Consider the following 24,991-nt stretch of genomic DNA (forward strand, 5'->3'; position numbering starts at 1 on the left):
AACTTAATGAAATCCTTCACTGCCATTGATACGTTTCATTAAAACTAAACACAGAAGTTAATTTTATTTGTCCCTTTTCTAAAAATATTCACCATGGTTCGTGGTAGAAAGGTATTATGTATGGGCCAGCGTTGACGGCGGAATGTTTGGTATGCATCTATTAATACACAAACAACAGGTGCAAACAGCGTTTCTATATTATGTGTTCAGGAAACAAAAGCCAACGACAAGACACAATGCTGTACGCACGAAAATATAACCTTCCAATCCTCATCAGAGTAAACAGATGCAAATTGAAGTGTATTTTGGGATCTTTGTATTACTTCTTAACACCCCTACACTGAGATGTGGAATGGTTTCTCCCACCGTGGCAGTGTCTGTCCTACGCAGCGCTGACTGCAAATCAATGAAGCCAGTCAAACAAACGGGGCTGGGCAATCGAAGTTGGGACAATTTACGGAGGTTCCTGTGGCAGGATAGTCGACGACAATAAGGATATGTATATAATTATATTGTTGTGTCCTTCAGCGGAGTAAGGAGCATATCCATGCCCAAACAGTTTCTACTTGTACAAGGAGTTTTATGTATTTCTCTAGACAATTGTAGCTCAACTGAAGAAGAAAAAAACTACCCTCCCTGTTCGAATTAAGGATGATTTTTGCTAATTCTGGAAACCCACTAAGGACTCCGTATCGCAAACAGGTAAACTCGCTCAAATCTACCAGCCTTCAGACATAATATGGCGCAAAGCTAATAGAAGTCGATAACAATCTATATCTGACAGCAGCTCACAGCCTAAATAAACTTATAGGCGACGCTCAAACAGAAAGAAAACTTCATTTGGTTTCGGCTACTTATGTAACCTTAATTTTTAAATGGCAGTGTTGTGTTGCTGTGTGTCATGAACCATTCAGACGGGCCACTTATGCATACTGAGAATACCTGCTGCGGGCTGTGCTCCACTGGAGAGACGCAGGCCTTCAACCTCAGTGGATGCTGTATTTAATAGTGGCCACAAAGCAAAACGTGTCGGCTTACCCCCTCTAATTGCGTAACTTCTCCATATTTTTGGATTGCCCATAAAGTCACTTGAGCTGGCAGTGAACACCACTTCACAGAAACTCGATAGAACAGATGTTTGCGATTTCCAAAGTATACTATTCTTGCTTAGTTTGGACCAGTGGACATTAGTCGGCTTCTATTTAGTCATTTCCAGTTACTAAATCAAATGTCACCTTTTTAAATATGTAATTCATACACCCCATTTCACTTGCAAATTAGTTTTCTCTGTGTTGTCTAGAATAATAGTACGGACGTTCCTTTCAGATTGTATAGATCTTCTTAAGAACTCCCTGTAGCCAAACGATTTGAATAAGCATATTTACTTTAAGTGATCATGCTGTTATTCTGTGGCGAGAGCTCCATGGGCGAGGCCTGTTACTGGAAGCCCTGTGTATTTCCAGTTTGGATATGACAGGCTCTGCTGGTCTGGAGCTGGCTGATAAGATGCCATCGTCTCCCCATCACAGCCTCTTACAGTCCTGCAGTAACCAGCCGCGTGTATGAACACAAAATGATCTTCCAGTCCTCCAGAAAAGGGAAGTTGCACTCACCTGAAGCCCAGACTGAACATGAAGCTCGGGGCTCAGTGGCAAGCGTTCTTTAGAAGACTGACTTGTCTTGTGTGCTGCTGGTTACATGGTATGAACTATTGCTTGATTGTAACAGTACAAGTTTAATACAAATAGATCATGGAGTATTTTTTCCTCTCAAATCTAAAACATCTTTATTTTCCACATTTAGTACATTTATTTCGGCACCTGGTCTTTTTGAAATATGGATCATTTCTTTTAAGTACATTTTTGACCTGTAGCCTGATCTGCAATTCTGGAAATAATCCCAAAATATATTTGCAGTGATGCCACGGTTATATTGTTTGTAAATGAGGGCTTGTCATGAGAGCAACTGTGACATATTTCACATAACAGTCGTGCAGTGTGTACGATTTTTATTTAATTTTCCAAGAAATGCTAAATATGTTGTGACTACTTTTCCTTTGTCACCTATTCGTGGAGCAACATTATTGCTGTGGCCTTTATGGCGATTACTGAAGGGCAAAACGATTTAGTTCGCACCATATGAACTTTGTGACAGACCAATGCTTAAGGGAGCAGATAACTGGTTGGTGTGGTGCAGGAAGTCAGACGTATTTCAGCTGAAGGCATGTGAGGCCGTTGACCAGTCGGTCACAGGAGAAGATCCTCTTGTCCTGACTTGGGTTGCTGAATCCTGTCACCACTTCATGCTTGTGATTCCATCAGCTTCCTCTCAGCTTGTGATTCCTCAGAGAGGGGGGTTGGTGGTGGTAGTGGTGGTGGTGGGGGGGGGGGGTGTTGGTAGTAATAGGTATTGGATAGTAAAGAAGAAAAATCCCTGAAGGGGAGAGCGACGACATCTGTGTTTTGTAAACATAAAGCAAAAAAGTTCCCCTATCGCTAAAGGAGTCTTGCTTTTCCCCCTTTCCAAAGGAGAGGCATTGTAAGCGTTACTTAGACTTTAAAAAACGACCGGAAATTGAAAAGCACATGAAAACTACAGTGCAAGTTGTTTGACTGGGTTTATAATCTCAGAGAAAAATGATTAAAAATTCTTAAATGAATGAGCGTTCATTCAAACCATTCTGAGCATATTTATAAAGCTGCTCATTAATGAGAGTGTAAAGTGTACAAAGCTACAAGCCCCTGTGGACCTTTATTGTGCTGACTACGAAGGTGTGATGGAGATTGTTCTGCAGTTACGGATCACTGCTCTGTCAAAAGTTAATCCTCACACTGAACACAAACCAACATGATACATTGGCTAATATGTGACTATATGACTGACGTGTCGGGTGACGCGGCGCGGAAAGAACTCGTCACACGAAACATTCACCATGATTTGTCATTCCGTTTGTCTGTCAACATTTTGCGAAAAAAACAACCAATGAACACTCAGTAAATCACAAAGGACCTCACACAGGTGAGGCTCATTAGCAACCTGTCAGTCAGAAGACAGAGAACACGGCGCGAGGACAATGAGCCTCATTATATAGAGCTGAGATTGTTCTGGAATGTTTGATGTATAACACGTGGGTATGTGTCATATGCAAACGCCTTTAAAAGGTGAATTTACATTTTTTTGTAAAATGGAGAAAATGAGCCCAGCCTCCAGAGGGTGAATGTCAGTCAGTTTACCAAGGCCACTGGTTCTGCTGCTGTTCAATGTTAAAGATGACAGGACCAATGGGGTCTCAATTATACTTATTTTTCTTTACTAATCTGGATGTTTCACTGAAGAAACAATTTATCATCCACGATATTAAATACCTCGCTGGCACTTTATAGGTAGGAGCCTCTTTGAAACACAGCTCTGTGTGAAGTTTTGTCTTTAAAAAGAAGACAAAAATAACTTTTAATCGCGATTAATGAATTTCAAAATGTGCGATTAATTAGTTACATTTTTTTTATCGATTGAGACTATGAGTGTGTGTGTATATATATATATATATATTAGAGCTAGCAACTGTTTGCTAAGAAATTTGCAATATCAACTTTGTATGGTAAAAATATGTCAATATTGCATAGTTAGCTAAGCTTGTAACTGCTGCCCCAGTGGGCTCCAGGGTCTCTCAGGACACTGGGACATCAGAAGCAATCTTCTGACCACACTCGACCACAGCCATTAGGGATGCTGGTCGTGGTCGGAGGCGATTCATCCACGAAGACCCGATAACTTTGAACTACGACGATGAACCATATTATTTAATTACCAGCCATTCTGAAGTTGAATTCAACTTAATTTTGTGTGTGTATTCCAGCCATTTGTTGCCCCGTCGTCACACCCCATGGCTCCACCCAGCCCGAGCAACCACAGCAGCAGCAGTAGCACTGCGGGCTGGGACCAGCTCAGCAAAACAAACCTCTACATCCGAGGCCTGTCCCCTTCAACCACAGACCATGACCTGGTCAAGCTCTGTCAGCCGTGAGTACCACACTTCCTCTGATCATTATCTGCTTTTGATCAGCCCTTGACTTTTTGGCCTACTTAGTTTTAGAGAGTAGTGAGAGTGTCAGTCCTTTTTTGACACACATTTTTTAAAGTACAAATAAATTGTGAAAATGCAAAAGGTAAGCTGTAAATATGTAATGGACATCAAATTTAAACATATTTTATTGAAACATCCTAAAATAGTTTTGTCTTTGTTGTAGCTTTTAGTAATACAAATTGAGCCATAAATTAGTTTAAATATTAGAAATATTTGAAATTAAAAACAAATGCAGTCAAATTTGCTTTTATTTCGTGAGGCCTTGTCTTTTACAACACAAAGTTGCAAAGTCATTCTTTGTGTGTTAAGAAATGTATCGCTTATTGAAATTGGCCTCAGTAGTTATTATTCTTTTTTTATTTTATTGAAAATTCAGATGGATAAAAAACAATCTTGAAAATGCTTTACTGTGAGAGATAGAGTATTTCTTTTTACTTTTAAATTATGGATTAATCCTCAAATGGGAGAACTTTAGATTTAAAAGCAACCTAAAGGTTGTACAAGAGCAAACATGCTAAATCCACAAATTATTTGAGATTTGAATGCATGGAATTAAACCCATTTTACCATTTAGCCTAACCCCGGGCTAAATGACCCTTCTGGTAAACTGCAGTCCATCGTGGCATTTATCACGGTCACTGTAGATTAAAGAGGTCATTTTTAACATAATGCCTCTGGACTGAATTTATCCACTAATGTGGTCCAAATGGAAAACACACATTGAAGGAAATATATTTTAAGAGAAGCCTATGTTCATTACATCACTCCCAATTTTGAAAATGTTCTTCACTTCATTGAGCATATTAACTCTTTTGAACTGTAAAGATTGAAAACAACACAACCCTTTTTATGTGCTGTCTGCCATTACAACATGTAAGGTGAACATGGTAACTCAGTCTGTATAAAGTTGCATAAAGTGGTTCACAAAGGACTGTTTAACTTCTCACTACCACATGGAAACCACTTCCTGTTTCTCATATTTGTTCGGTGATGTCATAGATTGTTGCTCAACCCTCCCTCTCTGCTTGTTTTATAACTCAGTCTGTAATAATAATACAGCTAAAAATGCCTCGCCTTTTTGCTCCTCCCCTAGGTATGGTAAAATTGTATCAACAAAGGCCATCCTGGACAAGACTACAAACAAATGTAAAGGTGTGTGAAGTTGTTTTTCGTCTTTCCAGCCCTGCCCTCTTTTCGCTCTCCTTTGATTATGCATGGAGCAAGGAATTTACCTGGAGGACTTTCAACACTCAATTTCAAAATGTTCTCAAAAATTGGTTGACTTCCAATGTGTCAAAACATTCATTTGACAGCTATGCCGTTGTGTCAGACGATCAGGCAAGTCAGGAAACAGACAGCCAGGCTGCTTGAGGCGCCTCCCAGCTGATGTTATTTTAAGCTTCAGCCCTTGTCTGGCGCTTTGTCACTGTTGTGGGCGCTTCCTGGGGAGAAGTAGCCGACTCCTCCTCTTTCTGCTGAGGGACAGTGTTGGTCTTGATCCATTTCTAGTAGACTGCCCATTGCACTAAAGAGTTGCTCACGGATTCTCCCTGGTTCTGATGGGATTAGGAGAATGTTGTCACTCTCCTCTGGATTATACAGAAGCAAGTTAATTGATGGCCCCCAGGGAAAAGGGACACTGTTAAAGACCTTTTTAAAGCTCTGACTGACATTTGCATGAAGGCCAAAGAGATGGTTTAATAATAGCTAATTTCAGAACGATCAAGAACGTGGTTTTAATAGCTAAAATGCTCTCAATTTGTTTACTTCCGCTAGTATAGTTCCATGTAGTACACTGCACAGTGGCAAATTGCAACCGGACGAAGTAATAGGGACAACATTTGAATGTAAATGTCGCCCACCAAAGTATCTGCCAGCTTGTTCGCTCACCTGATAATTACTTTGAAACCTTTCCTTGCTTGTGTGTGCTCCCCGTTTCATGCGAGGAGGAAAATACGTCACCGCCCGTGTGCGGTGTTTACCGAGGCGAATGCAACCGCTGCAGCTTCCTAAACTTCCCTTTTTACACGTTTGGTGGTCCTCCCCCTTTCAGCTTTGTAGCTTAGATGGCAACCATTAAGGGTGAGGAGGGTCCAGCCTTCCACACACAACGTTATGGCTTTCATGAACACACCATCCTGGTGCATTTTGACATACTTGTGTGTGAACGCACTTATGCACTCAAATAACAAGTGTTAGTGCGCAAGAACGTAATTTGAGACACAGCATCAGACAATGATTCACTTTTAACTTTGAGTACCAATGTGACTCTGCGGAAGGCGCCCTGACGTTCAACATAATTAAGTTTGAAAAGGTTAAATATAGCAGCTGCAGTAGAGGTTAGGAACCACAGGTTCTCCCTGTTTGTATCCCCCAGGACAAAGAGCTGACCTGAGCCATGAACGTCACACTGGGATCTGCATTCTCAGCGCTTTTCTACCTCTCCTTACACACACACACACACACACGCTCACTTAAATACATTGTATGTATACAAATTGTAAATATACCAATATAATGCAGAAGTACATGCAGACATACACATTGTACATTCACATAGTGAGCCACAGTATGTGAAGCTTTGTTAGCAACATGTTACACCTACTACCTACGCACAACCCATCACATCCAACACATGGAGGCATAGGTAACACCCCGGCTCACTCATTTGTTTGTGCCGGCTGTGTAGAACATTGTGCTAACTCTGCTGCTCGTCTCCTCAGGATATGGCTTTGTGGACTTTGACAGCCCGGCCGCTGCGCAGAAAGCTGTGGCTGCCCTGAAGACCACTGGTGTCCAAGCTCAGATGGCAAAGGTGAGGATTCATTACTGTCTAATCCTGATATCACGCTCATACGTCACCTCGTAACCCTGTTTCTCTTCCATCTGTCTGGCGAGGAAACCTAAACCTAATATGTGTGGTATTGGAGAGCAGGACTGGAATCCTTGACTGCAGAGTGTTTGCTCTCCAACCTTTGGTCTGTACTCTGTAGTGACTCTGAGAGTTGGATCAGTAAATATTAAGTTTGTGTCTACGGAGGGGAAATTTGATTTCAGTCACAATTCAGCAGCAAATTTACTGAGGGACTTGCATCCATTTTCAGAAGCGATGTGACACATGTGCGCAAGGTTGTTGAAGTTTGAATGTCTCAGTTTGTGTGTCAATAGTGAAAGTGTCTGTTTGATATATCTGCCAGGTCACAATGTCAGGTTTGACCCAACATTCACAGTGAGCCCCTGAATGCATTGCACTGTCGTATTCTATTGAGACATTTGCTGTACTATTATAACAGCATGCTGTTTTTCATGCTGCCACCTGCTGCCCTCTGCGGGGAGCTCCGTCTTTCTCTCTTTCTTATTTGTCTCATTATCTCCCCCATCTCATTTCTATTTCATTTTCATTTTAGATAAAGTTGGACTCCGGTTTATAACTTATTGTAAGTCGCTTTGGATAAAAGCGTCTGCTAAATGACATGTAATGTAATGTAATAATTTATATGTGGCCATTTGCATATAAGTGGGAGATTGGTGTGGCTGACAGTGGGTTGGTGTACCAGACATTATCCACCATGTGGACATGTTTAGTGAGCGGAGACTCGTCTTCTCCAAAGCACACAAACATTTCCCTGAAAGATTATTTAACTTAAGCCTTGCAAAAATGAGCTGGCAGCAAATGAGGCTTCCTGCTGAAAATATGTCAAACATTGGCAAACGTTGCAGGAAATGCGCAAACAAAATGATTCTTCACTGAGCAAGTCGGAGTTACAGTAGGTCGTCATGTTGAATAAATAGATAAAACTATTACATTAATGACAGTCTGTCCATAAAGCACTACACGACAGATCCAGCTTTTGGAGATTTTTAGATAAAGGGTTTTTTAAGGACTGTATTACTTTACTACACTCTCTGACATCCGGAAAGGAAGTACATACTTGTATGTGTTGTTATGGTAACAGGAACCAGTCAGGGGAAATTAGTTCCCATACGACGCTGAGCGAGAACCCTTTGCCTCATTTCCCTGTCTGGGGATCTGTAGAGCTTCTTGACATGCCTCTGTGCACCCATTTAACTTTTTTAATTAAAATAGAGCAGCTCCAAGGGGCATGCTGAAGTTTAATCTTTGTATTGTGGAAGGTAAATGCCATTATAAAATGTGAGCCTTTCACTCCAGCTTTATTCTCACGATTGCTGAAGCTTGTTTGGGCTTAATGGACTCTCTGACAAAGGTCCCCTTTCCTGTTTTGTATCTGCCCAAGCACCCTTAATGGACTTTCTCTCATTATTATTTCAAAGGCAGTTGCTGGTAAGTGGCCAGATAAGAGTTTCCCTTCTTTTTACCATATGTTATTCCAATGAATGCCTTGTACTACTTGATTAGGTGCTTCCCTTTCTCTGTATGAATAAAGGGGATACATCTAATGCACATTTGTAGAAAAAGTTATTAACATAGTCAACATTGTATATCATGGAATTCTTTTAGATGTTTTCATCAAGCTGTCTGAATTACATTAATAGAGGAATAGCATTGTTTATCATTGTTTCTTGTGACCGGAAAGTCCCAGTCCAATCTCTGGATCAGCGGGCTAAATGTGAGCAGAGGAAGTTAAAAGAGCAGCACTCCCTCTTTGCCACACTTGTTAGAGCCCTTGAGGAAGACACTCAAATTCCCAATTGCTTTAGCGGAGCTGCTGAGTGGCCAACAGATGAGACTGTGACGTACCGGGCACTTACCAGGTGGGAATGTGGGGTATTTTGTTCCTAAACAAGAAGCATAAATCCTAAGCTAATGTATCGTGGTTAAGTAAAGGTAACAGTGTGTGCTTGTAGCAAAGCAAAGAGTAGCACCCCTCCATCAGCGGATAGGTAAGGGTATCACTGAAGGTCTATTGCTCTCTTTACAGTTGTCAGAGCTGCGTAGGCCTGATGTGCTGAATCAACACATCCGTGCACCTTTTACTCCATCATCCACTCTCTCATTCCATTTGTGTTCAGGACCAACTCCTTTGATTGGACTCCTTCCCTGTTTTTTTGTTGAAAATATGTTCAACATTTTGTTGAAATGTTGACTTTACTGCTAGTGTACTACTTTTAGTGAATCAACCTGTCCCTGTAGCTGACTCTGAACAACACAATGCTGATGAATATTTATGGTGGGAGACCGCTACCCAGGATCTTGTTTCCAGGTCCTATGTTTCTGCTGATGCTAGTAAAATACAGCAAGAAATCAGCTGATGTCAGCCTCAAGCCATTGTGGGCCGCATGCAAATGTCTTTTCATCACTGTTCACACTAACCCTTTACTACCTAAAACCCCCAATAGAGACCGGAAGAAGCAAAAACATGTTAACCCCATGACTAATATCCCTTTTTTGAAGTCTATTGAACATTTAGTCATTTCCAGGGTTACATGATACGGAAGTGTAAGAGAAACTCCCTCCTCTCTTCCTCTTTGTTACTAAAGCCAGTGGGAATATGAGACCACAAAGTAATGTTTTTGTGTTTTCCAGGTGTATTTCTGTGTTTTCCAGGTGTAATTCAACCATTTCTTATTGTGTAATTACATTTTCTATGGTTTCTTCTTTCCCCCTTTTTCACTGTCAAGCAACAAGAACAAGACCCGACAAACTTGTACATCTCCAACTTGCCGATGTCTCTGGATGAGCAGGAACTGGAGAACATGTTAAAGCACTTCGGCCAGGTCATATCCACACGCATCTTGAGGGACTCCAGTGGAGGCAGCAGAGGAGTTGGCTTTGCAAGGTTACATCCCTGTAGTATTCATTGTCAATGATTCCTGAAACAATGTTAATATATATATATATTTTTTTGCCACAAATATGTTAAATAATAAATTACATATCATTTAGGTGACGATATATAAAATATGAGACATTGGTATGATTAATCAACATAAAGAGACTCCTTTACTGCAGTAAACAGGCGTGCGTGTGTGTGTGTGTTCGTGTTCCCTCTGGGTTCACCGGCTTCCTCCCACAATCCAAAGACATGCAGCTTAGGTTAATTGATGACTCTAAATCATCCATAGGTGTGGATGTGAGTGTGAATGGTTGTCTGTCTATTTATGTCAGCCATGTAAGAGACTGACAACCTGCCCAGGGTACACCTTGCCTTCGCCCAATGTCAACTGGGACCTGAATGGGATAAGTGGTTAGATAATGGATGGATGTCAAGGAAAGTGACAACAAAGATGATGTCATTCAAGATACAAGACTGCTAACTATACCAAAGGATCTATACTATCAACGATTAAATAACGTTTTAACATTTCAAATTGTCGAAAAGGATTTCAACCTCTTTGGGGTTTGTTAATTTCTCATTATAAAGTTTCCCATGCAGTTCAGTGTAGAATAGTTTTGTTTCAGAAAAAAAGATACAGAAATACACATAGCTATTGATGTGTTGATGAGAGAAGGACGGAGAGAACAGTTCATGTATGGACAAATGGTAACTTCTTCTCAGAAATAGTTTCATGACTGGGTGATTTAATTATAGTAGCGATGTTTGCTCCCACCAGCCGTACTTGTACAACGTGAGGTTTGCCGGAAATACCTGATTGACACATATCATGTGTGTGCATCATAGGAGTGGGTGTGCGTTCATTAGTTTGTGTGTCCAAATTGTGGAGACTACTATACAAGCTTTCTTTACAACATATGTACTCTTTCACCTTGCACTCTTTGATATTGAACTTCTACGCAGACCAGAAGAAAGCAGTTCACTAATGTAGTTATGCTTTGTGTGTCTTTTATAACTTCAGGATGGAGTCAACTGAGAAATGTGATGCAGTCATTTCTCACTTCAATGGAAAGTTTATCAAGACACCTCCAGGTTATCCAGGTAAGACTTCCTGGATCCTATATTTCCATGGACAAATATTGTAGTTCAACTGCCATGCCATAAAAAATGTAAGAAAATAACTGGATTTATTTAATAATGTGGTCAGCCCAAATATTCTTTCCTTTAACTGGAGTCAGTGAATCTGCTGCTAATACATACTCAGCCCTAAGGGGAAGAGCACAGACAAAGAAAATGTGAGAGTGGGAGCTGCTCTGTGTGGCCTCTGCTTCCTCTCTAAGCTTTTTAATTGGATTATTAGACTGAAATAGTCTCTGCTGGCCTTGCCTCTTTTAGGAAGGGGAGGGGATTACAGATCCACAGCTGCCAAGTTAGACGTCTGCGTTCCCAGGCTGGCTAGTGCATGTGCACTCCCAGGCTTTAGGAAGTGAACGACTGTATAGCAAGCAAAAACAGATAGTGTGTGATTATGTTAAAGACGAACCTTTTATGTTGTTCTCTCGCCGCTTCTCTTTCTTTAGCGCCAGCTGAACCTTTGCTGTGCAAGTTTGCTGATGGTGGACAGAAAAAGCGTCAAAGTCGAAATAAATTTGGCCTGAATGGTCGTGGATGGGGAAGGGACGGCGACAACAGACTGGTAAGTGGTGATGGGAACCAACTATGAATAATAAAGGACACAGTTTAGGTGAATCTTAAATGTTGAATGATGAACAACAGAGTGAAACACATATTGATGAAAAAAAAGCAGAGGCACTTCAGAGTGACTTTATTGATTAGTGTTGCAGAAGAATCATCTTCTATAAATCATGGATCCTGTCAGTAGCGACAGATTTCTATTGAGTTCGAATTTAGGTTATGATCCTTGTTAATCCTGAAGTATGTTGTATTCAAGGGCGTCACCTTTTTAAGTGTGAGCAGAATAGATGCACAATGGACTTTCAGATGATGATGATGATGCCGTGTTTGTTTTGGGATGCTTCTGTTTAGTTGCCAAGCCTCTGCCTTCTTTTGTATCTAGGCCGGAATGACACTGACGTATGACCCCAGTGCAGCTGCAATGCAAAACGGGTAAACTACAACAACAGATTAGACCGCTCTGTCTCAAAACATTTTTATTTTACTCAACTTACGTTGTTGTTTGATTGAATTCCACTTCATTCTGTGTCCTCAGATTTTTTCCACCAGCATACAGTATTGCAAACAGGATGATCGCTCAAACAACCTTGTCTCCTTACATGTCTCCGGTTTCAACATACCAGGTTTGAGTCCCTCCTTTCCATGACAGCTCTGAAGCCTGTGAGGCGAGACTACTGACTACTTGGATCCTGCTAAGTGTCTTCTTTAAATTAGTTTTAGCTGCTGAGTTACTGTTGTATTGTTGTTTAGAGCTGCTAGATTGTTGGTCTGTACTGTTTTAGGATTTGTTTTGGTAGAGAGGTGTGTCCTGTTTACTGACACCTGAATCTTCACTGATTGGACGAGCGCTCATCACCTGGTTTCAATTGAGTGTCATTTGAATATCAACGACGAAGGGGTGGTGTCAACGCGGCTGGAGGTAATTGGCACCAACTTGGGCTCATAACCGGATCGGGTCGTCAGCGTGACGAAGGCTCGGAGGACAAAGACATAGGAGTCTTCCGTTGGAGTCTGCGTGGGTGGCTGTGTATTCCACCATTTTGTGAATATGTGTGTATTTCAACTCGTCGTTACTATCGGCCTCGTTCATTCATGTACCGGAACCCCTCCTCGGTTATCCTTCCTACCCGTTCTACTCACACCCAGCACCTTGTCATGGGAGGCCTCTGGAACTGTCAGTCAGCCAACCGCAAGGCCGGTTTCATCTCTTTGCTGTGGAGCAGTCGCTTGACTTCCTGGCTCTCACTGAGACCTGGATCACAGCAGACAACACGTCTACCCCGGCTGCTCTCTCCTCGGCCTTCTCCTTCAGCCACACACCCAGACCCTCTGGTCGGGGTGGAGGTGCAGGTTTACTCATCTCACCCACATGGTGTTTCGCTCCCTACCCGCTTCCACTCTTTATCCCACTGACTTTTGAGTTCCATGCTGTGACGGTTACTCATCCGGTTCAACTACACATTGTTGTTCTCTACCGTCCCCCTGGTTCTTTGGGAGATTTCTTGGAAGAGCTAGACGCCCTCCTGTCGAACTTCTCGGAACACGGCCCCCCGCTCATCCTTCTGGGTGACTTGAACATCCAGACAGAGAAGTCATGTGATCTTTTATTCTTACTGTCTTCCTTTAACCTCTCACTCAGTCCCTCCCCTCCCACTCACAAAGCCGGCAACCACCTTGACTACATTTTCACTAGAAACTGCTCTACCTCCAACCTCACTGTGACTCCTCTCCATGTCTCTGACCACTTCTTCATCTCTTACTCTCTCTCGCTCTCTGGTACTGACAACCCACCCATATCTACAGACTCTGCACCTGTACGTCGCAACATTCGCACCCTCTGTCCCTCCTCTCTTGCCTCCTCTGTCCTATCTGCTCTCCCCTCAACTGGCTCCTTCTCACTCATGCATCCTAACTCTGCCACAGACGCTCTCCTCTCTTCCCTGTCTTCATGTCTTGATTCTCTTTGTCCTTTTAAGACACGACCGGTTCGGAAATCCTCTCCGGCTCCGTGGTTGTCGGACTCGGTGCGCGCCGACAGAGCCACCCTGCGAGCGACGGAAAGAAAATGGCGCAAATCGAATCAAGCGGAAGACTTGCTCTTCTATCAATCTCTTCTCTCTTCCTTCTCTTCCTCTATATCTGCAGCCAAAAGCTCGTTCTACCTTCAAAACACTGGTTCTGGCGTACCGTGCTCTAAACGTATCGGGCCCCGTCTACATCCGGGATGTGGTCACACCGTACACCCCGGCACGTTCGCTCCGCTCGGCAACAGCCAATCGACTTGTGCCTCCTGCACCTCGAGCTAATCACTCTACATCCAGACTGTTTGCTGTCCTGGCTCCTCAGTGGTGGAACGAGCTCCCCACTGACATCAGGACAGCAGAAAGTCTCTACAGCTTCCGCCGGAGACTGAAAACACACCTTTTCCGACTACATCTGGATTAAAGCACAGATTTGCACTTCAGTGGCACTGGGATGGCTCTTATTATGGTACTTTTGTAGTTCGACTGAGTTGAGGAAATGTTACTTCCTGTATTCTTGTTGTTTTTAGTTTATACTCTAGGTTGATGCACTTATTGTAAGTCTTTTTGGATAAAAGCGTCTGCTAAATGACATGTAATGTAATGAAGCTTTAATACTGCAATGCAACAAAGAGAGCACATAGCTATCACCAGTGTACATGCAGGGACATAGCTCATTGTGTTTAACAACTGTGTGTCCTCAGGATTCAGAAACTTGTCCTGTGGGGTTTTTGAGGTGTGGATTAAATATGGGACAAAGGACACAGTGGCCTTTTGTGCTTGTTGCCGTGCCAGTCACAGTAGCATGTGATCTCTGGCAAGGCAGCTGTTCAATGTCAGTGTGTTTACAGAGTGTGTTTGTGTGGTGTTCCAGGTGCAGAACCCGTCCTGGATGTCCCATCAACCCTACATCATGCAGCACCCAGTAAGAACTGAATCCCTATGTTCTCACTGTCTTCATCACAACTCTATCTTCCCTTTTCTCTGTAATCCAAACATTTCCCTCTGTGGTTGTAACAGAAATTGAAACATATTTCTGTAAACATACAGACACAATATGGGAGAGTAGTAGTTACACATAAGGTAACACTGATCCTTGAGGATTTACAGTACTAAAGTGTTTGTATAGGAATGTAAAATCAACTGCTTTGGAGAGGCTACATGAAACAGTGTATTTGATGACAGATGCCCAATATTTTTTTATCACAGATGGGTTTGAACTGAGAGAGAGAGAGAGAAGACTCCTTTCTTGCTTTGAAAATGAGCCAGCATAGATGAGAAAACACTGCTCGAGGCATCAGGCCAGCCAAGATGCTCATAGACAACTTGCTCAGCTTGTTATGTCACCTTCTGGTGTGGGCATTTGATGTGAAGCCTGAGATGAGTTACTCTTTACCTAAAATCCAATGCTGCAAAAAAAAATACTTTTCGTGACATTCTATGATCTTGAAGCCATATGTTATTTTGAGTAGTATTTCAGTATAAAAGAAGAATATTCTCTCAGTGACTGTGTGCGATACAAAAGCTGCATACATTCCTCTCATCTGGGCACACTTTTCTTCCAGGGTACTGTGATATCGCCCTCTATGGACCCATCTATGTCACTACAGCCGACTTCCATGATGGCTCCTCTTGCACAGCAGATGAGTCATCTTTCTCTGGGCAGTGCTGGATCGGTGAGTGAACTCTGCATGGGATCAGAAATTAGTTCACACATTCTAGTTATTTGAGAAGGAGGTGTTCGAAGTGCTCCATTAAACTAATTCCGCTCCTTCGTTGTGCAGTTCATGGCCACCAACGCAGCTATGCAAGGAGGATATATCCCACAGTATGCACACATGCAGACACCAAATGTTCCTGTCGAGGTGCGTGGGTCAACATCAATGTCTGTAAAGTATTAAGGAATTAAAACATCAGCTCATTGTTATTTCCCACTCTCTTCCAGGATGGTGCACAGTCACAAGTGGATTCATCTGGCAATCATTCCCCATATTCCTACCAACAAGCAAAGTAGTGCTGAGGTAACATTCGGACAGCTAAAACAATCATGTCTACAAATGCAATGGATACTAAGGATCTTTTCACTGTTTTGCACAGGTTCTGCAAATGTTTAAGTGAGACTATTTTTGGTATCATTTTCATAGAGAATATCTGAGTTAATTCAGTTCAAATTATTAGTGTATGTGTATATATATATATACAGATATATATATTTGTGTGATTTGAAAGTTTTATTTTCATACTAGAAAACGTTTATTTTTTATCAATTGCCACAGGATACAAGGAAGAATTTGTGACTAGTTGTTCAACGTGCATGATAGTACATGTGTGTTTGTTAATATTTCCAGCTTTCTTTTTTTCTGAGGACTTTTTTCAGCAGAAAATCATGTTTTTGTGCTTGCTGTGTGAGTGTTGCTATGGTTAAGGGTTATGTGGTTTTTTTCTTGTAAAGTGATTTATCTTAGTACTTTAGATTGACCTTGCTGTCTAATTCAAACTTGTCTCTATAGTTTTGATTCCGTAGTTGCACAGAACACCACAAAGAGCAACAATAAGCAAAACAATGGTGAGAGCTGTTGCCTTGAAAATGAGCTATGTAGGACTTTTTAATGAAATCAACGTGCTATTACTTTCCCCCTCCAAACTGATATTGACATTTTAGGAAAAGATGTTTCCACATCTGATGATTTTATTGATTGTAATATTTATTTCGCAAAGAAAATTGTACATGTTTGAATGTGTTCCCTTTTTGAATCTTGCCTTTTTGATGATTTTAGAATTTGAACTGATATTGAAATTTATAGGTGGGGGAATGAGAGGGCAAATTTACTTTATTGGTTGTGTTTTTTTTGTCTTTGGGGTGATGTTAATTGTTATTTTGATGGGGTGTGTCTTTTTCACTTTTAACTGAAAAGCTAACGGGAAAACTTAGACTTCCGATTGTGCAAAAAAGACTCATCGCGGCCTTGTTTTTTAAGAATTTAGGCAAAATTTCTGCGAGTTGGGGGGTTAAATGAGAGGAATATATATATTTTATTGCACCTAGCTCTTTGACACAATACAAACAAACTAGGCACTTTCAAATGTAGTTTACTTCAACAAAGATTGTGAGCTTAGTATCACCGAGGAAATCCTCTGTCTCTTTAAACAGGATACAAGTGACTCTGCAAACTAGATTGCAGTTTGGAGTGTGCCTTTTTTGTACAGTTTCATTCAGTTCCATAGGTAATAACGCACGCGCACGCATACAGGAAGCCCTGGATCCAACAAGAGATTCATTTCGTACTTACTGAAAAATGGAAAAATGAGTAAATTTCAACTATAAAAAGATAGTGATATGACTTAAAAACTAAATAAAAGTCAGATATTTTTTGATCATAGTAGATCAAAGCAGGCTTTTTGATTATGGTCCTCTAATAATCCTGTGATTCGACCTGGTGGTCAGTCAAACCAGCTATCTACCTCAGAGTTTTCTTTCTCCTCTGTACTAGGTCGGGTTAGCAGGTCCAGCCCGCCTTTCCAGACCAAATGCCACGCTCAGGAGCTGGCCACATACAGCTATAGGTTGTTTTGAATACTTTTAGATTTTCCTTTAGACCTATTTTTTAAATGATCTATTATTGTAATCATTAGGGCGACAACATATTTCTACTCTTGTTCACACACTCCGTTTCTTGGTTGCAAAAAAAAGAAAAAAGTTGCTGCTGCTGCTGCTTTTATGGCTATAGATTCCAGAGGCTGATTTTGACATGGTAAAAACCAACAATGTCAAGAAAACGTTTAACATGTGTTGCTTTGTCCGGGGTCTCGGCAAACAAGCAGCAGCATTTCCTCTGTAGTCGGCTTGGGTGTGAACCAATGGCAAGGATCACTGTGATAATACTTGAGATGTCTGTAATGCCTGAGAGGTAGTTCTGTCTTGTGAGGTTAATGCTGCTAGTGGCATCTGAACCAAGTGCCATTGTATCTGGGTCGAGAGCTGCAGGGGTGCACCTAAGAAAAACTGCTCATAAGTATTCACCATGTTGAACAGTCATTAAGTTATATGAAAAGATTTCTAATTTATGACAATTGTTGTACAGACAGCTTGAGGACATTTTCATAGATATATGAAAGTTTATTGATTTTATTTTTTTAATCTTGTGCCACATAATTGAAAGTGGTAACTTCTATGTACAGTTTAGGGATTCGTTCCTTTGGAATTTTGTTCTGTAGTGTTTGTTTAAGCCAACAACTTTTGTTTTGTTTTCCGGAGAAGGTCACCTAAGGTTTATTCTTTTAATTTCTTTGGCATTTGTGAATAAAATGTTTCAAAGTTTTCAACTTCTAATACATGGCACCTCTTGTCTTTATTGTAGAGGAGATCTACTGTTCTTTCTCTTGAATCCCGATTACACCTGTTTTACATTGTCTTGAGTATAGCAGGTTGCTCACCTTGGATTGATGATGGAATTCTGTAAATACATCATTTGTGTTCTCATCCAGTTAGTAGTTGTATAATAATTTGTTTTTTATTTTGATTTATGTTTAAGGAATCTGGCCTTTGGCAGATTGTTAAAATATGCAATATAATGAATTAATTTTCTTCAGTTTGAAACATCTCATTATTTTCATTGTTATTTTTAAACATGGGATGTATTAAACATACTTGAGTAGTTTTCCAGTGACAATTTCAAAAACACAAACATGGAAACAAAAGAAACATCTGTTCAGGTCCCCCATCAACGCAGCTGCTGACAGAGGTCACTTCATTTTAATTTTTCTCCCAGATAGCACTCTATTATTGTGACAGTGACCATCTCTTACCTTACACATACATGAACCAATCTTTCAGAGATTCACTCTTGTGAGTTAATGAGACATTATTATTTCTTCCAGCTAGCAAGAAATATTTTACCATCGATGAAAAAGATCCTGTGATGTTTTCCTCCATGTGGTGTCATCGCAAGATAATTTAATGAATGACTAGATACAAACACTATACCTATTCTATATTAAATAGCTATCGGACAGTTTCAGTCCTCTATGCTATCAATTATAATAACAGAAATGAAGCTCTGCCATCAGTACTGATAAAGTAAATGTATTCTGCAATCTATAAAAGACGGTATTCTCTAGCTCTGAGTTGGTTAACAGTATTTATGAATTGTACCGCCAACGGGTGAGGACCTGGTCCGGATTACATAAACACTGCTGCATGGTATTGACAACATACGTGGCCCAGACATGGTGAGTGAGGGGTATCAGGAAGTATGGCGTACGGTGGGTGGATGGGGGCGTCTGGGAGCAGGCCTTGTCGTGGCAGATGGGCCCCCACGGTACCCTGCAGGGTGTTGTGCCACCCTGCGGGAAGCCACCAGCTCGATGAGGAGCAAAACTCACGCTCCAGCTGTCTGCGTGTGTGCCACCTGCGATCGCAAGCACCCCCTCTCCCCGCTGAAACTCTGCTGTCTCCTCCATCCTCACCTGCTTAGGGAGGAAGCACCCTACAGCCTCACCCATTTGCTTCTGCCGTTTAGGAAGAGGGAATTGCTTTTTCCTGCCCACTGATGTCCTAAAACATATTGACAAACCATAATTGAATACATTTGGAATATTCCAAAACATGTCATGGATTTAATGTGTAATGAGAAAATATAATGGGAGCCTTAAAACGGAATGCCTTTTTTATTGTATAGAGACTGAGTGAACAGTCTCAATACAAAACAACAGTGTACACGCATGCGTTTTAAAAATGAATATACACCAACACAATTTTTTTATGGTAACAGCAAATAGTCTGAAACGCATTACAAATATAACAGATGGGCATTTCAAAATAAAACGAATTGTAAATAACTGGTAGAAGGTTGAATCTGATGAACAATATCATAATATCAATATACTTAACCACAGCATCGGAACCGTGATGACTGATAACAATGATAACTACTTTACAGAGAACGTGTGTGTGTGTGTGTGTGTGTGTTACACACAGCTTGACTATGCACATCTACGCTCTATTCAGACGAACACTGTGCGCACAGCACCACCTAGAGGCGTGTGTGTGCAACACATGTTGAGCTTATTTTACTAATACATAAACATACGAACACAACGGCTAAATTACCAGGAAACTCCACCAAACATAATTTTCTTTAAGTTGCCCCCGCGCTCGATTTACAACAATCACCCATGACTAACTTTAAACCAAAGTAGGTAAAAATAGGGCAGACTGGCGGGTTTACACTATGTTTGAGTGAAGCGATGAGGCCCTTCCTGAGAGCCATATACCGTGCGGGTGGGTGGGATCTCGCTCACGTTGCTGCTGCAGACAGTCGGTCAACAGTCAGAAACTAGTTTGCTGCTCAATGATCACTCGCCTGCGCCGTCATGGAGTCCCTGAAGACAAATCCCCGCTCCCTGTCATTAGTGGCCAGTGTCTTTGTGCTGCTTGTGCAGCTGCGGTTGTGTTTGTCGGGAGGTAAGAGTTCGTTTACTTCTTCTCTTCCCTCCTAAATGGACGCGATATGTTTTTTTATCTCCGCAGGCATATCGATGTGTAACCTGGCTGTAGGCCTGTTGCAGTCAGTGCTCTTCACCCTGTTGCGCCTGTGTGTGTTTCGGGTCTTGTTTCCGTCGACATTTGCCTCCACGGAGGTATACGTGCACCGTGTTCCAGCCTCAATGTTAGCAAACCAATTGCCCTGAATGTCGACGTTGCATAATATACGGCAACGTAACTTCTGAACCACCGCCAACGCGTCCACGCAACGTACAACTCGTGTTTGCCCCTTTGAGACGCGCGCGGGCTACATTATAACGGTAACGTAATGAAACTCACTGTTAACTAAGTTTATGACGGAGACAATAAGAGACGTGTAACATGTGAGATAATGTGCGTTGTTCTAGCGGCTCGAGACAACAACTAGCAACAATCTGGAAAGGCTCGACACGGGTTCAACCCGCACTGATTAAGAGGAACAGGGGTCACGTGGGGTTCCGGCTGGACTCGTGCTGTGATCTAAACAAATCTATCTTTTTATTTTGTCTGTCACTGTTTTATGTTGTATTGACTGGAACTTTGTGTAATGTGCGTCTGCTGCTGTTTGGCCTGGACACTCTTGTAAAGGAGATTTTTAATCTCAATGGTTAAAACATATTTTTTAAATAAAAATAATAAACACACACGTACGCGTTGGGGCTATAGGACGGTAACAATCCAACCAGACACGAAGCAGCGCTGCTGTAGCATCTTAAAATGGGGCTTGTGATAGTTGTAAACTAGTTAAGTCCCACATTTCATTGTTCACTCTTCTCCTGTCGTTTCTAAATCCTCCTGCGCAGATGCACTCGGCTAAAAATAACAATTCCGGATAGGGCCAGGTGTCAAATGTTTGCTTCCCGGGGTTTCTCCTCAGACTGCCCCGCAGATGGACGCACCTGGGTGCCGTTTGGAGACCGGTGTTACCACTTTGTCCACGGAGAAGAAGACCGAATCAAAAGCTACACTTTTGAGAGAGCAAAAACCCTCTGCCAAGGATTTGGTACCCGATACATTTTCTAATATATATTTAAAAAATATGTGTTTTTTCAATGTGTATGTGATTTGGTTGTCATAAATTGCTCTGATTTTTTCCAGAGCTTTTGACCATCCAGAGTGCTGAGGAGAATGACTTTGTCATCAAATACAGCCCAGCGGTGTGGAAAAACGAGATCAACATTTGGCTGGGAATGTATTATGACACAAACAGTAAGTACCATGTGACCGGAGGACTGTGAAAACATGCTAGATATAGGACATGGGATACAATATAGGATAACATCTGATTTTGTACAACAATGAAAAAGGAAACATTTCAACTTTTTACTAGTTAAAAACTAGTATGATTAGTTCAGGGTTTTGTTTAAAATAATAATTATAAAGTGTTGTCTCAAAGTCCATAGACCATATCTGATGTTTTTTTTAAATCTCCATTGGGGTTCAATATACTGTCATTTCTACAAAAATGTTGAACTCAAGGTCAGCTTGACTATATATGTTTTAGGATTTTTAAAATATCCTGTCCATGTAAAGATTCATTTCCATTTATTTGTTTACTGTGTGTTTTGTGCGTGCTTCTTTTGAAAGGTTGTATGACGACACCAACCTCATCCTTGTCTATAAATCCATGCACAACTTCAGGAAATCCTGTTATTTGAAGGCACCATGTGGGGGATGCTTAGCTACCAGAAACTCTCAATCACATCTAAATCCTGAGGAGGGAAACCCTTATTATTTAGTGTTGGAACACAGTTCAGTGTAGATTGTGTGCTGGAGGAAGGCCTAAGGCAAATCAAAAGGGACACATTACCTGTGGTAACGGCTGTATTGTACTGATCGGTGTATGTTGACAGGCGACAACATGAAGTGGTTGGGTGAGCAACCAGTAGGATTCAGTAACTGGGAGGACGGCCCTTCTCCATCGGACCTCGTAACCTTGGATACATGTGTGGCTCTGCACTGCAACACGGGAAAGTGGGAAAATGTCAGCTGCCTGGATCAGACTGAGAATGGAGTGGTCTGTGAGACGGCTCAGAGTAAGAATTAAGTCACAAAGATTTGAGCTAATGTGACTAATATGGTCGGGATTGTGTTCCACTTGCCTCACAATGTTTTTTTAAATTTTTTTATTTTTTTAATCTTCAGAGGCAGAGAAAGTCAAGCCGAGTAAGTCAACCTTTTAGCCGTTTCTTTACTTATTCCTCGGTGACGTGTTTTTAGAGTCGTGACCTTCGTTGCATTGTTACTTGTTCCCTTCCAGAATCGAGCGCACTGCTGTCCGGCCTGGTCATCCTCAGCGTGGTGGCTATCATGGGAGTCTCGGCAGTAGTGTGGGTTGTACACCAGAGGCACAATCCTGGCTCCAGTATGCTCGCAGCGTTTGAGTACCACCCGCCGTTCCGAGTTCTGGACACCGACCGCTCCTGCCTGGTGGAGTCTGAGGAGACTGACAGCGTGCCATAGGAGAACGGTATCTCTCTCCCAGGAAGCACCAGGCCCTCCTCACTGGGTGGGTGTTTATGCACAGTATATGTCCACTCGGGGGGGAAAAAACATGTCAATGTTATGGCTCTGTCAAGAATGATGTCGTGTGATTGTGAGAAAGCTGACACCCGGCTTACTTTTAATACTAACGACTCACTATGGCACATAAACATCTCACTGCTTTTTTGTCATCTGCGCAAGCAAAGAATCATCTGTACATGTTTCAGATTAGTGCATCAGCAGCTACAGCAGCCTGCTCTACATGTCATGTGTAACGGCATTATAATCGGGCACTGCGCATTTCTCAAATAACTTTTGGGAAAATTATTCCTCCGTGTGAAAAGTAACTTGCTGTTTCTTATCGAAAAAGAGGGAGGGATCAAATAAAGAGCCACGCTTTTATAAATGTTCAGTGATTTTAGTTTTGAAGGATTGAAATGAGATTGAAATAAGTATGTGAAATTGATGCAGCAAAGACAAAGACACCCTGATGTTAAGTCCTTCATGCGTATCAAGCTCCAAAAATGCTTTATTCTACATTTCACATGCAACCAATCTCATGGCTCCGTTCGACCCAGACGGCCATGTAATGGTCACGTCTTTCAAACCAGTGGAGTATTCCCTTTTGGGGCAGTATTCAAAGACATGACATGCTATTCAGGGCACATCCATGTAGATAGCTCGGTCGGAACATAAACCTAGCTGTATTTTGAGAAATCGTCCTGTTATTCCACGCGTGTAAATGATGCCAATAAGACCGATTTGCACAATGCGGGATTCAGATTGTTTCCCAGGTAAAATATCATTTTGAAATGAGCAGCTGGGTCCTGGCTAATGTCCTCACATTCTTTGCATGCTTTGATTTCTTTTGTGACTCGCCAGAATATAGCCAGTAAAGCCAACGTTGGTCAACAATCCTAACACTGAAGAAACCGTCTTTCAGTCATTCCAGAATATTGTGGAGGTGGCCGTTATGAATATACTCTATTCACAGACCGTCAGTCCTACCTTGTCAAAAAGATATGCATGTTCTATGTTTCCTTCAGTCCAATCTTAATATCATTGTTTTCTTTTGAGGAGAGAGATTTTGGTGTTGGAAATGATGGTTCCTGTGATATTAGACAATCAATAATTGATGGGTATACTGAAACATTTGTAAAGTACCCCTTTTAACATTGTTGTACACTTTTAACAGCATGAATGCAATATTTGAGATTAACGCTGCAGGATCCGAGCCCCTGTGTGTTTTTCCTAATAAAGTATGTTTGACGATAAGAAGAGCTTGTTGTTGCGTTTCTTGAATTGATCGGCGTCAGATAGGTCAATTGTAACAGGAAGCATTTGGAATAATATGTTACAATAGTATGTCACCTTCCAGCCTTGCGTGTCACAAATATGCAGTTTGAGAAAAAAAGAAGTACCCTACCTTTTGTGTGAAATGTATAGAATATCTCATTCTGGATCAATCGGGACATCAACATTGCCACTGCCTTCAAATGTCCAGTGGCTCTGTTGACATCTCAGTGTGGGCCGGGTTGAAACAGCAGAGAGATGCACTTTTCATTTTTTTTCAGTCATGCACATCTAATTTTGGACTTCCAAGAAGTCTGACATCTAATTATGTCATCTAATGTCTTTAAATCTCTGCTGCGTGTGTCTCATTAGCTTCTTCTTTCTTTCAATCTTTTTAACATGCACTTATCAAAAAGCATTTGAGGACCAACATTTCTTGATGTAGCAGCGAGTAGAGAACCAAACCAATAATCTTTTCTTCCAAGCAGGTAATGTCTAGATGTGGCCACAAGGTGGGACAGTGAATCACATTTCTGTAAAGTTACTTCCTGACACTGCTGGGAGGCTTTTTCTTCAAATAGTTAATGAGGTCCGGAAACATGGATGAGAATCAGTTTGAGGGTTGTGTGAGTATTTGTTGTCGAAATAATCTATAGAAAACACCGCTTTGTAAAAATGACATGCCCGTCTCCAGAGGAAACAAATACCATGTGATAGAGTAGGTACCGAAGATCCAATGTACAGTTATGGAAAGCTTATCTGGTCTTCCAGCTAAGGTGAAAGTCCTTGATAAGTATACAAGTAATATGTCTCACTGTGGTGGCCAATAATTAACATGTTAGGCAAGAATAGGACTGAGCTAGGGAAGAGCATGTATACGTTTGACACTGGTGCTTCTCTCAGGGTATAGTTAAAGGATTCCTCTCCCAAGCACCAAACAGGAAGTGAGTAAACGGAGCTTAAAGGCTCATTTCCTGATTCAGATATGAAAAAAAAGCCCAACCACTAAAAATAAACATGCAACCTGCTGATTGACAGGTCTTGATATAATGACAACCATATTTATTTGATTTTTAAATTGTTGCACTCTGTTACAAATTTGTTTACTGTATATCAAAATGACTGTCAGTCAAAA

The 24,991-nt window shown here is 41.4% G+C and overlaps 2 protein-coding genes across 4 annotated transcripts; both read left to right on the forward strand.

The window, feature by feature from the left end:
* The first annotated feature begins 438 nt into the window (after nucleotides 1-438).
* Nucleotides 439-17,886, forward strand: LOC130204383 (RNA-binding motif, single-stranded-interacting protein 1). Of its 3 annotated transcripts, none has more exons than XR_008833649.1 (14): nucleotides 439-702; nucleotides 3,857-4,020; nucleotides 5,178-5,236; nucleotides 6,808-6,899; nucleotides 9,686-9,843; nucleotides 10,862-10,941; nucleotides 11,421-11,536; nucleotides 11,918-11,967; nucleotides 12,071-12,158; nucleotides 14,431-14,481; nucleotides 15,122-15,232; nucleotides 15,341-15,421; nucleotides 15,502-16,122; nucleotides 17,048-17,886. XR_008833649.1 is itself a non-coding variant. In XM_056431111.1 (14 exons), the coding sequence occupies exons 1-13, from the start codon at nucleotides 652-654 to the stop codon at nucleotides 15,568-15,570; spliced, it is 1,170 nt and encodes a 389-aa protein (XP_056287086.1). In that variant the 5' UTR covers nucleotides 439-651; the 3' UTR covers nucleotides 15,571-15,577; nucleotides 17,048-17,886. The 3 variants fall into 3 exon arrangements, 2 of the variants coding, with proteins under 2 accessions (XP_056287086.1, XP_056287074.1); XM_056431111.1 differs by having other exon boundaries at nucleotides 15,502-15,577; XM_056431099.1 differs by having other exon boundaries at nucleotides 15,502-17,886.
* A 1,979-nt stretch (nucleotides 17,887-19,865) lies between these two features.
* On the forward strand, nucleotides 19,866-23,843 carry cd302 (CD302 molecule). Its single transcript, XM_056429353.1, has 6 exons — nucleotides 19,866-20,019; nucleotides 20,957-21,082; nucleotides 21,178-21,288; nucleotides 21,933-22,115; nucleotides 22,225-22,245; nucleotides 22,340-23,843. Exons 1-6 carry the CDS (start codon nucleotides 19,929-19,931, stop codon nucleotides 22,540-22,542), a joined length of 735 nt encoding a protein of 244 aa, XP_056285328.1. The 5' UTR covers nucleotides 19,866-19,928; the 3' UTR covers nucleotides 22,543-23,843.
* Nucleotides 23,844-24,991: the final 1,148 nt, after the last annotated feature.

This window comes from Pseudoliparis swirei, chromosome 2 (assembly GCF_029220125.1).
Source record: "Pseudoliparis swirei isolate HS2019 ecotype Mariana Trench chromosome 2, NWPU_hadal_v1, whole genome shotgun sequence".
Taxonomy (NCBI): Eukaryota; Metazoa; Chordata; class Actinopteri; order Perciformes; family Liparidae; genus Pseudoliparis; species Pseudoliparis swirei.